The following is an 18226-nucleotide window of genomic DNA, read 5'->3' as shown; positions in this document are numbered from 1 at the left end:
CTCTTGCAGAGGATGACTACGTTGGGGATCTTTCTATTTTCCAGGACGGTTCTTACTAAGGGACTATCTTAGTCGGTTGCATAAAGATCTTTTGGGTAGAACATGCTTCCGTGGGTCTTAACTACTTGGCCGGTCCGCCATATGTATGTAAGTACTATGTTGTAAGCTATCTCTAAGACTTAGAATCTAGAACTCCTTTATTAATTAGAGATATCAAATGCTTGGATGAAAGTGTTTGTTATGTTCCTAATTTTTGGCACATATTAAACATGAGTATGAGTTAAAGTTATTTGAGACCATGTAGATCTTTAGCCATTTTGTGTCAAGTCTCCTGGATGTGTAACACATCTGGTCGCCACCTTCGAGTGGTTTGACGGGCACTTCTTAGGCTGAAGTTGACTGGCAGGCTAAAGACCCAGTAAGGTCTCACATAGCTTTCTCTCGGGGCGTCGAATAGCTTGATATGTTTGATGGAGGGAATTAGGGGATTTATTCATCCTTCAAATGTAACAAGATATTCGGAATATATGCTTCCGACAAAAATTTTAATATCGAAGTCCTTTCACACATTACATCATAATACCATAGTCATTAAGCAATTTTTGACACCAAGAACATTATCATAAAATTGTTGGATATTACAATATGTGGCAATAGAAAGCAGTCATGTCACTCTGCTAACTGACACACTTTCTTAAGTGGCCACATGAACGAGTACATACAACGGAGTTCTTCATACACGTACTCTGTGACAAGCAAGGCAAATTTATTCAAAATTTTTAAAATGTAAAACATTTTCCAAAGCAAAATAAATGAGCAACTCAGTTAATTTAATACAGTGTAATGCGACCCTGTCTTTACCAACAAGTAATCAAGAATTAAAAATATAGAGAGTTAACCTTGGACGCATTCACTGCCAGCGTTAGCGCAAGAACGACCTTTGTAGGGCTTATCTTTCTTAGCTTCTTTCAGCTTGGGAAGAGCATCATAGTTTATCATCTCTGCCTTATCTTTCTTAGCTTTCAGCTTGAGAACATCATCATAGTTTATCGTCCCTGGCGTGGGGCTGGATGCGTCGACCGATTGCTGGCTCACCGCCAGCATGACGCCCAATAACAGCAGTGCCACCAAGCCCAACCTCGTGCTCATCTTCTCCATTTGAAAGTAGGTCACCCTCCTGGGATTATGAGCAGCTAGCTACCTTAATTTGTTTCTCGTATGACATGCATGGATCGATCACATGGAGTGACTTTTATAGGACACAGTTTGCCTATAATATCAATGGTGGAGATGGAATTTAGATGACATAAGGCTTATTTTAGTACAAGCTAATCTTGCCTTTTAACCGTATACGTTCCCGTAATAATGTTGCTGCGTAAATATTTTTGCTTAATTTAGCCAGCTCTATTATTGCAATCTTGAGGTTAATTTAGTATATAGAGCGGAATCACATGGAAATTAATAACGGCAGATAATTAATGAAGACAATAATATCTCTCCTTTTTTTTCCTCTTTTCTATTCATTTTTATCTGTTTGCTATATAAAGAGACTAGAAAGGAGACTAACGACCTATATTGATTCAATCATTGGGACTTCATTGGGCGAAGCTATAGCTATCCATCGGGTCTACTGACCCCGACGATTTCTTGTGTACGCTTCTTAGCCCACTTAATTTTACCCTGTAGGACCCCGGTCGATATAAACACTAGACCCCGGTAACCCTATTTTGTTACAGCCCGATTAGCAATTAGAAACGACACGTTTGACATTAGCAAGCAACAAATAGGAATTAGCTAGTGCTAATGATTATACGTCAGCCCAAATGCTCAATATACATTTTGGTAATCTTAGCGGTGAGTATTTGTGCATTTAATGTCTACTTTGTTTAGATTTTAATTATGTCCGTTTTTAATATAATTTATAGACATGTCCATGCGTTGCAACAATCTCCTATGGGCCAATGGTTGCTCGTAGCATTATTTAGTTTTCTGTTGGGTCTGTTATTTTTTCCTTTTTTTGGGTTTCTTTTAGGGTGGATGATAAATTCTATTTTTATGTAGTAAAGATAAATAGTCGAGCAAAGCATTATGGAGTTATTCTTGAAAAAAAAGATACTCCTATTTTAAAAGATCTAACAATGCATCAAACACTAAAAGGGTGTTTAGTTTCCACCACGGTTTCCCTTACCGCCGGTAACCGCGCGGTTACCGGGCTTACCATAGGGATACGGTAATATAAATACCGCGGTAACCTCCTTAAATTCAAATAAATTTAAAAAATAATTTGAATTTTTGATAAATTTTGCACAGTTTTCCACGGTTACCGCGGTAACCGTGCTTACCGCCGGGGTGCGGTAACCCTAGCCCCAACGGTTTGGGAAACCCTGGTTCCCACACAAAAATTTTACACCATATCACATCGAACGTTTAACCACCTGCATAAAGTATTAAATGTAGGCTAAAAAATAACTAATTGCACATATTGCGACTAATTTGCAAGACGAATTTTTTGAGCCTAATTGCTCCTTGTTTTGACAATATGGTGCTACAGTAAACATTTGTTAACGACGGATTAATTAGGCTTAATAAATTCGTCTCGCAGTTTACAGCCGGAATCTGTAATTTGTTTGGTTATTATACTACATTTAACATTTCAAATGTGTGTCCGTATATCCGATGGGATACGGCAAAAAATTTTACCCCTAGATCTAAACAAAGTTTAAGTTAGTATTGACCCCGTCAACCATTTATCCTGGCTGCGCCCGTGCTTCATTCTGTTTACCACAAACTTATAATCTTCTTTGCAGTAGCTACTTTATGTGTAGGTTCCTATCGTCTATTCGAACAACGATTCAAAAGTTGAAATTTTCAAACCTCACTTTTTTTTGGAGTTTGTAATGACATGGGGTATTACACTACTAGTTTAGATTGGAATCCATATTTTCAACACTTTGTCTGTTTTCACATATGTTCTCTTTCTAAACATGCTAAATATAAGTTAACATGTTTCCCCTGAATTTGTGTTGTTTTATTTTTTCTAACAAGCTATTGATGCAAAAATTGAATCAACACGCGAAGACCTGAAAGATTTTCTTAATTCTAATGCAGGTCCTAAAATTTAGGTTCGTAGTATACCAGATCCTGCAACTAACTAGGTGAATGGAACAAAAATTGCATTAGGTTACAGAGCAACCATATTTGGATTATTCTGGCATTATAATGAAGGGACAACAAACTTCATTTTATTCTATACTTGAAATGAGGCAACGTTTCGAGATGGTGACACCTTCAAAACACTACCACGTAGTATATAAAAAATGGTAAGTTGTCTAATGGATGGAGTAGAGGGATATTTATACTAGGAACACCCCTCCTAGCGTAAGTATGAACATAAGAAGCCATGTTCGGCTAACATAAATGAGAATGCAAAAGGTTTTCTCGGGTTTGCACACATCCCTTAAACTCATGGATAGTCTTCAGTAAAAATGCTATAACTTTGTTATTGAAAAATGATATTGAGGTGGGGTTTGATGTGTTGGAAACTAGATTTGTCCCTCTTTCCAAGCATGTATGCCATGCAAACCATCTCTTGACTGGCCGGGTCGCACAAGCCTTGGAAGTTTAGCCTTTGTAGCATAAACCATATTCTTGTTGGCATAGAAAGCTACTGGTTGGGCATGGGCTGATTCCTCCTCGGAGTAACCCTTGTCGTTCTCAACGTAACCCATCCTTCTTGGTGTAGTGATGATGTCCTCAGGTATAAACTTTAATAATACAAAGGTAGAGCATTTAAGTAGTATAAAACTCTCACTAAAATTTGGGTTAAGTTGAGCAAAGAGCGAGTTCACCTCTTACTGTATTTTCCTCGCACGGCTGCACGTAATTGTACCATGATATGTTTCATCGTTCTTGCTGAGATGTAATCCATCAACTTGATTTACATCATCTTCATTTTCTTCATGTGATGTGTGACGTGAACCATCACCCTTGTTTACGTCAAATGTAGCTGGGATATCCTTATCAATGGCACATCAAGGAGGAGGTCTGGTGCTAAGGAGGCAACCGAGCAACCCTCGATCCACTGGTCCGTCCAGAAGAGGATCAACACATTATCTCCTAGCACGAAGAAGGTGGACGCTGCAAACATGTTGGAGACGCTCCGCTCGATGGGGGCCTTCAGGTCAGCCTGGTAAGGATGCTCTAAACACTGAAACTAGAGCCAGCAAAGATGTAGAGCAAAGTCCGTTGTCCTCAGATCAGCAATACCCAGTCCACCAACAGATCTAGGGCGGCATACATTCATTCAAAGCACACAACACTGTCTCGCATTGGCCAACTCCGAACCCGTCCACAGGAAGGCGCGACACTTCTTGTCAATGATTTTGACAACCCAGCCTGTCAGACTGATTGTCAAGAACACATGGACCGGAATAGATGAAAGCATTGCTTGGACCAGAACAGAGCGGTACGCTAGAATGATGAGGTGACCCTTCCAAGGAGGGAGCCGATACATATGTTGCGACTATATGTGTGTGGATGCGGTTTCAAAGTTCAGAATAGGTGTTTGGTTATTCCGTAGGATGAATTTTTCAATCAAATAGTTGTCCCTGCCAAGAACAGAAAAAGGAAGGATCGATTTAGAGCCATAATTTAATCTGTTGAGCTGAAATTGTGCCTGTTTGTTGGATAGAAAATTGCAGGTGTGTTGCTTTGTACTGCTGTGAATACCTGAAGCCTGAACTTTGTTTGTCAGCAACGGGAGATTATGGGCTGTAAAGAAATAAAAAAATATCGGCTTGCATTGGTTTCTTATAATTTTGTTTGGGATCCAAGAGGAATTGAGAAACAGAAGGATAGTGGAATCCGTCGAATAATAAAAATGAATATAGCTTCAGATTGAGAACATAAGAGTTAATGGGTTACACTATTTAATACTTTTGCAGTTCTTAAGTTCTGACTACATTTTATACATTAGCAAAGGGAGACTGCAGGGGCTGAAGACTGTAGAGGGTTATAAGGGGAAGTGGAAAATGAGAAAGATTTTTCTAGTTAGAGCCATCTGAACCATTTCTATACATCACTGTGGTTCTATGAACCAATTTTAGATTTCTTCACAAAATGCTAGGCAAAACTTGGGTTTTGTGCCCCTTTAAAAACGGCGGTAGCGGCCGCAATAGCGGTAGCGGCCCCCTCCTGCTACTGCTACGAAGTAGCGTCTTGGATGTAGTGGCCTAGAATTTAGCGGCCGCAATAGCGTGTAGCGCGCCGCAATAGCGGATGGCGAAAACGATATAGCGGGCCGCAATAGCGGATGGGCCACACATATATGTATACCCACTTAACCCTAGCCCACCTTTCATCTCCCATCCGTCTCCCCGCATTTGCGCCGCCACCAACACAACAGCGCTTGCGTCGTGCGGCGGCGCTCAGTGGATTCGCTGGCCGGCCAGCCGGACGCTGGGCGGCGGCTACCGTGGAGCGACAGAGCACTTCCACACCTCGCCGGTTCGATTCGATGGCCAAAGGTTAGTTCGTCGTCAGCGCAGCGCCGGCCACGCCAGCCACCGGCGCTCCGTCGTGGTGGTTGCTCCTTCATTTAGATTTGAGTTTGACGGCTTTTCTGTGCAGGTTATTAGGTGATGGTTTGACTTCTGAGCTTGCTGGCCGGTTATCTTCTCCATCGAGGTGGTTGTTTGCTGTTAGCCTGTTACTGGTTAGTGCTTACTACTTAGTGGTTGGTGCTCATTGCTTGTCTCCAGTAAGAATTTACAAGATTTACATGTAGGACTTAAGATTATCAATTTTTTTTCTAGTTGCACAATGTCGTCGGCTGCATCAACTGCACATTCAAGCCAATCAACAGTTGTGTCTGTGTCTTAAATTTAAGTTATGTTGGAAAGACATCAACTCTTTGAGTGCAAGTGTGCAAATAAATGTCTATATTTTCTTAAATTTACATATGATTATTCAATGCCGCTATTGGAACTTAGCGCCTGCTATCCATGATCCGCTACCAAGACACCAATCCGCTACTAACCCACTATCTGCTATTTATTACCTTGTTTGGGAAGTTGTTCTGTTGTCCTATCCAACAGAGGTATGCATTCTATGTCATTAACATCCATTTTCCATTTGTTTGTGCCTGATAGAATTATAAAATTTACATTCCAAATGTTTATTTTAGGATCAGAACATTTCTTTTGCATTCTATGTCATTAACATCCATTTTCCATTTGTTTGTGTCTGATAGAATTATAAAATTTACATTCCAAATGTTTATTTTAGGATCAGAACATTTCTTTTGCTTGCTATACAATACTAATGAATGGTAACGTTCTTATTTCAATACAGAAAACGAGGTTCCTCCACAGACTCCATTGGCATGTATGCAGTTCAATGTTGTAGGTGCCATAAATGGCGCAAGGTTCGGACGAAGGATTGACATCGAATATATAACAGCCGTATATGGGTCCTTGAAAAGCCTAACAAACAAAAGCCTCCAGCAGGAACTGAGAGACTAGTGATTGTAAGAGGTGATTTGTCTAAAATGGATGCCCATTATGTCATTCCAAATGGGAAGCCCTATTAAATTGATATCAAAAATCAAAACAAATAATTAGCAATTTGCTACAAACATGGCAATTATTTGAATCTAATAAGCTGCTATAATTTAGAAATAACTAATGTATTTCTCATACAACTAAAATTTATACCATTGATAGAAATAGCTACCCGATGCTCAGAACTAATATTCTCCCTTTTCTGATAACAGATAATAAGCAAATGTATTTATACCCACAAAGATTGTATCAACCAACAAATGATCCGGAGGAACGCGTGGTTGTTGTGGTCGCCGATGTGGGAACACCACTGCCTGAGAACGTGCTACCTGTACTGACACCGCCGTAGTCTACCCCCACGGCGACATCTCTTGGAGGCGGTGACGCCTTGGACTTGTACATCTGCGGCGAGAGATCCGGCAACCTCGCGTCGTCGGACTGTAGGACGTTCATGGCGCGGGCGATGGACGGGCGCTCACTCAGGTCAGGGTGCGCGCACCACAGCCCGACGACCAGCACGCGCTCCATCTGCCGCTCGTCGCGCACGACGCCAACGACACGCAGCCGCTCGTCCACCGCGTCGAGGATCGCGTTCTGGCTGTACAGGTTCCATACCCACCTCAGCAGCACGAAGCTCGGCTCGTCCTCCTGCAAGACCACCGGCGGCTTGGCGCAGACGATCTCGAGGAGGACGACGCCGAAGCTGTAGACGTCGGACTCGGTGCTCGGCCGCCGCGTGTTCACGAACTCCGGGTCGATGTAGCCGGCCGTGCCGAGCACGGACCTCGTGGCCTGCCACGCTTTGCCGTGGTCGACGAGCCTTGCCAGCCCAAAGTCCCCTAGCTTGGTGTTGTACGACGAGTCAACCATGATGTTGCTTGGTTTGATGTCGCCGTGCAGGATGCATTGCTCCCACTCTTGATGAAGGTAACGTAGCGCAGCTCCTAATCCCATAATGATCTTGTACCTGTATCAATTAATTAAGGAACACTTGTTAACACAGTAGTACTCCACCGGTTCTTTTTTTTTTTATGTCATGGTTAGTTACCAGTTTTTTTTACAATAAAAACTTTTTAAATAACAATTTTTGATGAACGCAAGTAGCATAGTTATACATATAGCATGCCAAGTACTTTTCATATTATAAGACGCTCTAATGTTTTCCTAGTTAAACTTTTCAAAGTTTGACTATGTTTATCAAAAATTTAGCAACAATGATAACATCAAATTAGTTTCAATAAATCTAACATTAATTATATTTTGATAGTATGTTTGTTTTGTATTGATAGTGTTTCTATGTTTTTTATACTCCCCCTGTTTCTAAATGTTTGACACCGTAGACTTTGTAGCACATGTTTGACCGTTCATCTTATTCAAAAACTTTTCTGAAATATGTATAACTATATGTATACATAAAAGTATATTTAACAATAAATAAAATAATAGAAAATGAATTAATAATTACTTAATATTTTTGAATAAGACGAACGGTCAAAATGTTTAAAAAAGTCAACATAGTCAAATATTTAGAAACGGAGGGAGTATAAACTTAGTCAATTTAAAAAAGTTTGATTAGAAAAAAAATCAAAATGACTTATAATATGAAACGTAAAAGGAGGGGGTTTTTTTTTCAGAAAGACGAGCTATCAAAGTTTATGTATTAATAATATCTAACGTCAACGAAAAGGAACAAATTTCCTAATATAAAAACTAAAAGGAACGAAGGGAGTTAGATTAAATATATTGATTTCAGGTGCATAAATTTTTTAAAAAAATTCTGGTCATTTTTTTTTATCGCTTAACTTAATGATAGTCCAATGGTTCTCATCATTCCTATTTCTTTGTCAAAGGATATGGCAAAATCAATAGAGGACATACAATTCACCAAAAGGATCTCTAAATAACTAGAATATTTTTTTATTTTGAAGGAAGGATCCAAATAACTAGATCAATAATAACTAAAAAAAGAACAATCGGTCATGGGACGAATTGTTACCTCTCTGGCCAGGTGAGTATCCTGTCGGTGTTATAGATGTGCTTATCTAGGCTTCCTCCTGCCACAAGCTCGTAGACGAGCAAGAGCCCCTTGCGGCTATCACACCAACCATGCAGCTGCACCAGGTTTCGATGCCTCAGCTGGCTTATGATCCTCACCTCGGCCTCGAACTCCCTCCTGCCCTGACACATGGAGTCCATCGAGAACTTCTTCACGGCCACCTCCTGGTGGTGGTCGCCGCCGCCGGTGCCGACGGCGAGGCGGCCCAGGTAGACGTTGCCGAACCCTCCTTGCCCGAGCTTCTCCTCCTCGGCGAAGTCGCGCGTCGCGGCGGCGAGCTCGTGGAACTGGTACCGCCGCGGCCCGCCGCCGGTCACGGCTCTCTCCAGGTCGGCGGTGCCGTGCTGCTGCTGCCCGTCGGAGGAGTACTGGTCGCTGTCGTTGTTTGCCGGCAGCGGTGAGTTCTTGCGGCGGCGCTTCCGCTGGCGCCACAGCCATAGAAGCGCCGCGGCGACCACGCACACCGCGAGCGTAGGAACTACTACTGCCATGGCGATCGTCTTCGTCGAGGAGTTGGTCTTGGGTTGTGCTAGTGGCAGTTCTTGCGCAGGTAGTGGTGGCGCCGTCAGAATTTGTGGTGGTGGTGCTGGTGGCGATGGTGGTGATGACCATGGAGATGGAGATGGATATGGTGGTGGTGAACTTGGTGGTGGTGGCGATGGCGGTGGCGGTGGCAGTGGAGATGGAGGTGGTTGTGATGGACCTGGTGCTGGTGTCGGAGATGATAGATTATCGACAAGTACATATCGATAAGAACGATATTCTGCTGGCGAAGGTGGCGAGGCCATGGGAGTATACCCGGTGATGATAACTGATGATATATCAGGAGTGGTGATGGAAGGCAACGGAGGCAGCCGCGACAGCCACCACCCCTCTCTCTCTCTCTCCTCTAATTGTTGAGGATGATCGATCTGAAGTTAAGGTTGAGATCTTTCTTGGTGTTGCGAAGAATGTTATATACGAGTGTTTAGGCAAGATAGCAAGAGAAATGGACGATGAATCCTAGCTACAAGGATCAAGAGGTTATGGTTCCGCGAGCTACCCAACCATATATGTGATGGGAATTGAATGCCTTTTATCGCCGCTGTCACGCCTCACGCACGACCCAGTCTGTCCAACTCCGGCTGTTTTCACCTCGACTGTTTGTTAACACTAAACAGTATCATCCGGAGAAAAGGAGAAAAGTGAAATTAAGCGTGTAGGATGGAGAGGACGTGCAATAACCGACACAATTCTCTGCATCGATTTTAATGATTCCATTATTTCAACAATTCAAAGCTAATGAGATGTTTGTAGAAACAATCTAAGAAATTCAAAACTCAAAAATTGACAACTAAAGTCACTAAAATGGAATATTTAACTTGACTTTATTACTCCGAACGTCTCAAAATGTAACTATTAGCTATTAATCGGGACAGAGCCCTATATTTTGGAATGAAAAGATCTATATGCTAAACAATCTTATATTTTTGATCGAAGAGGGTATGTGATACAAAAGTATAATCATAAATATATATAAACCTAATAAATTCAATTTTTGTCATAAATAGTATATCCAAATAATAAAGTGAGTTTTTATTAAACTATTATCCTACTAAGGAAACAAAATACAACCAAGGGAGTATGGCCCAGTTTAGTTCCTAAAATTTTTTTCCCAAAAACGTCATATCGAATCTTTGGAGTATTAAATATAGATAAAAACAAAAATTAATTGCACATTGCATGGAAATCATGAGACGAATCTTTTGAGCCTAATTAGTCCATAATTAGCCATAAGTGCTACAGTATTCCACTTGTACTAATGACGGCTTAATTAGGCTCAAAAGATTCGTCTCGCGGTTTCTAGATGAGTTATGAAATTAGTTTTTTCATTCATGTCTAAAAACACCTTCCAACATCCGGCATGACATCCAAAAATTTTCTTTTCGCGAACTAAACAGACCCTATATATTACAAGTTGGAGCAAAATGATTAATGAAATCACGTACATTTCACTCAACTGGACTGGGACGACTAGACGAGGTCAAGTCAACTGTCAAGTACTCCCAATAATATGCCGATCGATGTGCAGACTGCCAGACTGCAGACTGCGATAGCTAGGATTCCGAATTAAATATGTTCCAATAATCAAATAATAGTATGGAGCTAAATAAGTACGAGCGTGACTTCACATTTTGTAGGTATGTGTACTGTAATTATCTTGCCTTCATATGTGAACCGGATGTTAAATTTGACGGTCCAATCTTTCTTTCGAAAGTGTTCATAATGATGAGTGTGTATGTATTGTGGGCGTAATAGATAGAAGAAAATGACGAAGAAAATAACAGAGGAGCGACGACCACTCCCAAACGGCCAAACTGAACCTCTACTTGCACGGAGATGTGTATATATCAACGTCAACGGAACTTGCATATAAATTTCCCGTACGTTGTGCTAAAATCACGTCCAATATTTGGAGTCTATGCAATTTGATCCACTACTTTGCAGTTTGAAAGCACAGACATAGCAAAATAATAAATTATTTAAAGTATTTCGTGAAACAAGGGGTACAATATGACCGAGCACCAAACAAAAATTAATTAAGTTTCCTGCTATGACACATATGTTCGCATTTCTTTGCAAAAACAAGCTATTCACCTGCGCAGTTGAAGTGAGATATTATTACGAAGTTGCTAAATATTGGCGACATATTTTGTAGAAAGAATATGACAATTCCTAGACTGTCCGATACACCTCAAGATTCGTGCAGAACACGTAAAAAATTCAGGCGACCCAACGGATGGGTATATGATCGAACTCGTAACATGAGCCTTGCAAGCCAAGGCGCTTACTGCGAGCAACCAACTCATTTTGTTTCAAGTACACAACACTTACATACAATATAATTATATATAATATAATTATAGTGTAATTACAATATAGTTACATAATATTTATACAATAATTATATCTAACATGTTTTCACCCAAAAATATATCGACATCAATTGTTACCCTTGGTTACCAATTTTAAAACATCAATTGTTTTTAACTCTTTACTCCCTTAATTCAAAAGTATTGAGACTATTTTATTTCATAACATTTCCAAATGAAATTGGTGTACTTGTAGTCTCCATGCATCTGAGAGTTAACGAAGAAGTTATTCTTTTGTTTTACAGTTCTAAATTAAATTATTGACTGAAACCTGAGTAACCACAATGCCATAATGACTCATCTCTGACGGCCCACCAATGACAAGCCGAAATACTTGTCACGGATGGCCTCACCTTTGAGGCTTTGACTGGTCCATCGGGAGGCCATAACAGGTATGGCCACCGGCTACGGCCCATCACAGACATTAGGTCACCTGTGACAGGCTGGAATTAGCATACGACATAGGGATACCTTTGTTGGACGATAGTTCTGGCCCGTCATAGGTGACCTAATGCTTGCGATGGGCCGCGCGGTTCCGGCCATCAAAGATGAGATTTACTCATCTCTAACAGGTTTTAGCCCTAACCCGTCCGAGATATCTTATGGCCTATAAATACCCCTAACTAGGGCAACAGTTTTTCATTCCAACCCTATGTACCGTTCACATTTCGGGTGGAAGAGTAAGGGGGGGTGAATTTTTTGCTGGAAATCGGAGGTAAAGAAACTTTGATAATTATTATTTTTTAACATATATCATATATTGTATCGTATTGAGTCATATAACGTACATTACATATATTATACAGGGGCTTGTGGAGGCTCTCAGCTCTGATGAGCCGGAAAATACTGGCCCATCAGAGATGACCAAACTTTATACGGAGGGAATACTACATGTTAGGCATACAGCACTGTTTAGTCACACTAGCCAGAAGGGCAGAAAGCCTGCAGCCATGAACCCCCCAAGTAATGTCCACTGCTGGAGAAACCATCTTTACTCCCGGTTGGGAACCCCTTTAGTCCCGGTTTTCCAACCGGGAGTAAGGATCCGGGACTAAAGATGTATAACAGGGACTAAAGATACATCTTTAGTCCTGGTTGGTACCACCAACCGGGACTAAAGAGAGAGGATCTTTAGTCCCGATTGATCTTACCAACCGGGACTAAAGAGACAATAGCTGCAGTACCAGATGTTCCCCTTTTCTTTTTCTTTTTCCCTTTTTATTTTCTCCCGAATCAAGTAGGCAAATCCCTAAATCAAAATAACATCCCAAATTCACATCACCAAACCCACATCACAAATCATAAAGTTACTTATACACACAAATCAAATACATCACAATATCCTAAGAAATTACTCAAATACATCACAGATCCAAACAATGAATCACAAATTTGTAACTTCTCAGTCAAATACATCTCAGTGAATCATCACAAATTTTAAAAAAAAAACCAATGCCGCTCGCCACGACCGCCGAGCGCGGCCTCGCCGGCCGCCGGGCGCGGACCCGCCGGCCGCGGCCCCTCCGCCCGCCCTGGCCGCCGCCGCCCACACCGCCAGCTGGCCGGCCGGATGGGAAGGGGAGGAGGGGGGAGGAGGAAGGGGAGAAGGGGAGGAGAGGAGGAAGGGGAGGAGTTGGAGGAGAGGGGATGAGGAAGAGAGTTAGATCTGAGGAGAAGGGATAAGTGTGGAGGAGAGGATAAGGGATAGGGATTATATACTACGTGTTTAATTTTAGTCCCGGTTGGTAGTACCAACCGTGACTAATGTGGTGATCTTTAGTCCCGGTTATTGACACCAACCGGGACTAAAGATCCTCGGCCCCCTGACATACATCTGACAAGGGATAAACCGGGACTAAAGATCAAAATTTTTATAACCAGGACTAAAAACAATCTTTAGTCCCAGTTCTTTTTGATCCGGGACTATTGTGGATTTTGCCGGACCGACGAAAGATGGTTTTTCCACCAGTGGTGCTCCTGTCATGTGTCCTAGACCGTTCCTGCAGTTGATTTTAGCAAGTTTATTTTAATTCTTTTTTAGCATTTTATTGGTCGATTTTGTAGATTGATTCCTGGCCGGTTGCTACTGTAAGTGATTTGCCGAAAGGTGACGGTCGTTGACCTTGAGTCAACTCGTCAATGCCATCGTATTCTCGTCGATCAGCCTGCTGCGCGTCTGCTCTACGCTGGGTCACGCTCAAACAGGGATCCTCTCTCCATTGAACAAATCAAAGTTTGGTGCAATTAATTGATGTTGTTGCCCATGGCACCGAACACCGTTACACCGGACAGGTACATAGGTTTTTCACGAGGATCAAATCCTGAAATCCTTGACTATGGGCATAGACAGATTTTTATGCAGATTTATAGGTACGTAGTAACCTTTTTTTTTTCCTAATTAACTGTTGATGAACTAGCCGCTCGTAAATAATTCGATCTTTGCTCCTTTAATTTGTTTGGGTGGTACATTTCACTATTAAGAATGCATAAGATGTGAGGTGAAGTATAGTACATTGAAAAGTATGACATTTCAAAATATATTCTCAAGAGTAGTACGCCCGGCCTAGATAACGCCGTTAACTTTTGGCTATATGCATGTGTATTTGTTTATTCATTGTATTCAATATTTTTATACAAATATATTAAATTATAATGCATAATTAAACGTAAAAAGTAAATCGCGCGCGCTCTCGATTTCGCCCTATCCAGCGACGCATAGCGATCCATCCGATCGGCCGAGAATGCTCCAGATACGACGTCGCTCTCTGTGTTAATCTACTGACAATATATACTAATAGTCCATCAAGCAAATAGGAACCATCTATGCGTCAAATAAATTTTCTATCAAACTACTCATCCAATCTGTTATGAAATATTTGGGTGATCTCATCCATCTATATGGAGAGAGCAGCAACCAATTCTGGGACACGACGGTTGGTTGTGCCCCACACCTCTTCTCGCCTCACGGCGATTCTAGCAACGGAAACCATTGCGTCTTCTGATGCCGCCTCTCTCCCCCCTATATATTGTAACCATTGTTATCAATAAAGGATCCGCTCATTCATTCTCTACATTCTTGTGTGCAATTCTCTCTCTCTCTCTCTCGATCCCTCTCGCTCAATCAATCTTATACACTTTCAACACGTTATCAGCACTTTCGCTCTCGCGAAGGAGATCGCGAAGTGAAAGAAGAACTCCATCGCTTTTGATCTAACAGAAAAGCGAACAGAAGAATCATCAGAGAAGGTACGATGCCTACGTTTCATTGGATCATGGATGTCGTTCTTGGCCTCCCTCGCTATCAGCGCGCACGCCGGCTTCGCCATCTTCTTCGTCGATCGATGAGGAGGACGCGCCGGGATCCCGCGGAGGCATGGCTAGGGTTGGTGGCCGCCGCCACTACCCTCGCTGTCGTGTGCCTACAACTCCGGTTGTGGTCCCCCCGCCCGTCCCTATCGCACCTCCTCCTCCGCCTCCGGGTGCCGAAGCACCTCGCCAGATCCTTGTGCAAGGGGTACAGTACCGTGCCCACCATGGATGGACGGCGGTGGTGACAATGCCCGGCGAGCCGTGTGATCTCCCACTAGAGATGGAGTCGCTGCCGGCCCCGTTCGTCACCACTCCGTCACCACCAACCGCTCCATCCCCACCTCCATCAACGTCGCAGCCGACGCCAAGCTTTCGACGCTCCCCCACTCCCGCGCCACCAGGATTCGGCCGTACCGGAACCATGCGGCGCGCACGGGGGAGCCGCCTCTCTTTACACCGTCTCCAACACGTCGCCACACTGGAGCCGCCGCTGCACGCTGTCCCGGCCTCCGCCATACGTTCATCGCCGTTCCCCATGGCTCCCGGAGCCGCACGATACCAAATGGAGTGGGGGGGAACAGTATTCAGGTCCAGCCGGTCTCCGACTCCGATGAGGAGTCGGGATCGTCGGCCTAAAGCCGCCGGCATGCCGCCGGCCGATGAGGGGGACGCGGCGGCAGCGGATGGTGGATGGCGGCGGTGGAGGTGGTGGTGGATGGCGACGGCGGTGGGCGGCGAAGGGTGGATGCAGGTGGTATCGGCAGCTGAAGGGTGGTGGCGGTGGAAATGGAGGCAGCGGCGGCGAACTCGGCGTTGGCAGCGTACCTCAGTGGCGTCGGTAGGCGCTCTAGGGCGGCGTTGGCGGCGTCGGTGGCACCCCAGGGTGCCGTCGGCGGCGTTACCCACGGCGACGTCGGCGGCGTTGGGCGGCGAACAGAGCGGCGGCGTGGACGGCGGAAAGGGCGGCGGCGGCGGCGAAATCGTGGGGGCGGTTAGGGTTAACCCTAACCCCCCGACGCCACCCCCCCCCCCGCGCTTTTTGGTGCCGGGCCAGATGGGACGACCCAGCGTCCCGCTCCCCCCTGCCCGCCGGCCTAGTGCCACACGGTGGTGGGCTGAATCCTTTAGATTTCGGCCCACCACCCAATTTACCATTTAAATTTAGTTTTGACTATCGCTGGGTGCGATTCTGTGATAGTTGGCTTAGGACGAGCAATTATTACACTCCCAATGGGTACACAAATTACAATTGAGGATGCTTTATTGTATCCTGATTCAACCCGTACCCTACTAAGTTATAGAGACATCCGTCAAAATGGGTTTCACATTGAAACCCATGGATAATCGAGAAGAATTTCTTCTCTTAACCAAACAAAACGGATATGGCAAACGCATTTGCGAGAAAATTCCATCTCTCACATCGGGATTGTACTATACATACATTAAGCCCATTGCACATGTTGTGTACAAAATAATTTTTCAAAATGTTGATGCATTCCACACTTGGTATGATCGACTTGGGCACCCTGGTATTGGGATGATGAGAAAAATTATTGGCAACTCTATTGGTCATCATTTGATCACTGATAAATTTCCCAAATCCTCTGATTTCGTATGCACTGCATGTGCTACTGGGAAACTGATTTTGAGACCATCTTATCTCAAAATCAGAGCCGAACCACTTAAATTCCTTGAACGCATTCAAGGAGATATTTGTGGCCCTATTGTGCCATGATCTGGACCGTTTAGGTACTTTATGGTTTTGATTGACACATCTACTATATGGTCTCATGTGTGTCTTCTATCGACACGAAACCATGCCTTTGAAAAATTAATGTCTCAAATTATAAGGTTGAAGGCAAATTACCCTGAACATAGGATTCAATCAATCCGTATGGACAATGCTGCCGAATTTACATCCCATGCTTTCGATGATTACTGTATGGCATTGGGAATTCAGTTTCAGCACTCTGTTCCATATGTCCACACACAAAATGGTTTGGCTGAATCATTGATCAAAAGAATTAAGTTTATTGCTCGACCATTATTGATGAATTGCAAATTACCTTCGTCATGTTGGGGTCATGCAGTTCTGCACGCTGCTGACCTTGTCCAACTACGACCAACTGCATATCATGAAACTTCCCCAATGCAGTTAGTACGTGGAAATCCTCCAAGTATTTCCCATTTGCGTAAGTTCGGTTATGATGTATACATACCGATCTCACCACCACATCGTACCGCTATAGGCCCACATAGGAAAGTGGGGATCTATGTGGGATTCAAATCTCTGTCGATCATAAAGTATTTAGAACCCTTAACAGGTGATCTATTTACTGCCCGGTTCGCTGACTCTATCTTTGATGAGAAACATTTCCCGGCATTAGGGGGAGACTTCAAGTACCAGAAAGAATGTCAGGAAATTGATTGGGATGCCCAAGGTATTCCCGCCTCAGATCCACGTACTACTCAAACTGAACTTCAAGTTCAGAAAATTATACATTTGCAAAGACTTGCAAATAACCTGCCAGATGCATTTACCAATTATAAAGGTGTGACTAAATCTTTCATTCCCGCTTAGAATGCGCCAAAAAGAGTGGAGGTACCAAATAAAACCACTCAACTTCCACTCACTAAAAAGAGAGGAAGAAGTCAAGAAACAATTGCTAATAAGCAAAGAAAGACGGTAAATGCAAATCAACCTTTAGTTGGTACACACCAAATTGATACTATATATCAAGCAGATCGTGATAGTCTGCAACCTAGCTCGGTGGTGCACAATGCTGAGACTAGGAATTCGGAAGACCATAGACACATTGTTTCGGGAGATCACAATGAGTCTATAAGGGTTGATGAAATTGCCATCAACTACTCTGAAACTGGAGAATCTTTTGATAAAAGAGCTACAATTGTCAACATTAATTTTTCTGAACAAATTGCTGATTGCCTCCAAGTTGATCCAGAACCTAGGTCTATAAAAGAGTGCCAAAAGCGCTCTGATTGGAACAAATGGAAGGACGCAATTGACGCAGAATTAGCCTCGCTTTACAAAAGAGATGTATTCTCGGCTGCAATGCCTACTCCTCGTGGTATCTTTCCTGTGGGATACAAATGGGTTTTCATCCGGAAACGGAATGAAAACAATGAGGTGAGATATAAAGCAAGGTTTGTAGCACAAGGTTTTACGCAAAAACCTGGCGTTGATTTCAACGAAACTTACTCTCCAGTTATGAGTGGTATAACTTTCTGATATTTAATATCATTGGCAGTACAAAATCGTCTATTTATGCAGTTCATGGACGTAGTGACAGCATACCTTTATGGGTCACTTGATTCTGATATTTACACGAAGGTTCCTGACGGAATCGACATCACGAATCAGAAGGTAA

The 18226-nt window shown here is 43.0% G+C and overlaps 2 protein-coding genes and 1 long non-coding RNA gene across 3 annotated transcripts; 1 reads left to right on the top strand and 2 right to left on the bottom strand.

The window, feature by feature from the left end:
• Nucleotides 1-580: 580 nt before the first annotated feature.
• On the bottom strand, nt 581-1215 carry LOC127785483 (uncharacterized). Its single transcript, XM_052312945.1, has 2 exons — nt 900-1215; nt 581-746 (listed from the first exon to the last, which is right to left on the bottom strand). The coding sequence occupies exons 1-2, from the start codon at nt 1156-1158 to the stop codon at nt 670-672; spliced, it is 336 nt and encodes a 111-aa protein (XP_052168905.1). The 5' UTR covers nt 1159-1215; the 3' UTR covers nt 581-669.
• A 4165-nt stretch (nt 1216-5380) lies between these two features.
• LOC127785484 (uncharacterized) lies at nt 5381-6471 on the top strand. The gene is made up of 3 exons (XR_008019752.1): nt 5381-5525; nt 5629-5713; nt 6352-6471. It is a non-coding gene; the product is annotated as an uncharacterized LOC127785484 (long non-coding RNA).
• A 105-nt stretch (nt 6472-6576) lies between these two features.
• On the bottom strand, nt 6577-9646 carry LOC127785480 (proline-rich receptor-like protein kinase PERK2). The gene is made up of 2 exons (XM_052312942.1): nt 8557-9646; nt 6577-7527 (listed from the first exon to the last, which is right to left on the bottom strand). The coding sequence occupies exons 1-2, from the start codon at nt 9402-9404 to the stop codon at nt 6810-6812; spliced, it is 1566 nt and encodes a 521-aa protein (XP_052168902.1). The 5' UTR covers nt 9405-9646; the 3' UTR covers nt 6577-6809.
• Nucleotides 9647-18226: the final 8580 nt, after the last annotated feature.

Source organism: Oryza glaberrima, chromosome 9, assembly GCF_000147395.1.
Source record: "Oryza glaberrima chromosome 9, OglaRS2, whole genome shotgun sequence".
In the NCBI taxonomy this organism is placed as follows: domain Eukaryota; kingdom Viridiplantae; phylum Streptophyta; class Magnoliopsida; order Poales; family Poaceae; genus Oryza; species Oryza glaberrima.
This window is presented reverse-complemented; position numbering and strand designations above follow the sequence as displayed.

Bases quoted from the DNA above. Each gene is read 5' to 3' on its own strand.
- LOC127785480 (XM_052312942.1), bottom strand. From the start codon at position 9,404: ATGGCCTCGCCACCTTCGCCAGCAGAATATCGTTCTTATCGATATGTA. The intron at 7,528-8,556 runs GTAACAATTCGT...TAATTGATACAG, and splicing joins ATACTCACCTGGCCAGAGAG to GTACAAGATCATTATGGGAT.
- LOC127785483 (XM_052312945.1), bottom strand. From the start codon at position 1,158: ATGGAGAAGATGAGCACGAGGTTGGGCTTGGTGGCACTGCTGTTATTG. The intron at 747-899 runs GTTAACTCTCTA...TGCTTGTCACAG, and splicing joins TGGCAGTGAATGCGTCCAAG to AGTACGTGTATGAAGAACTC.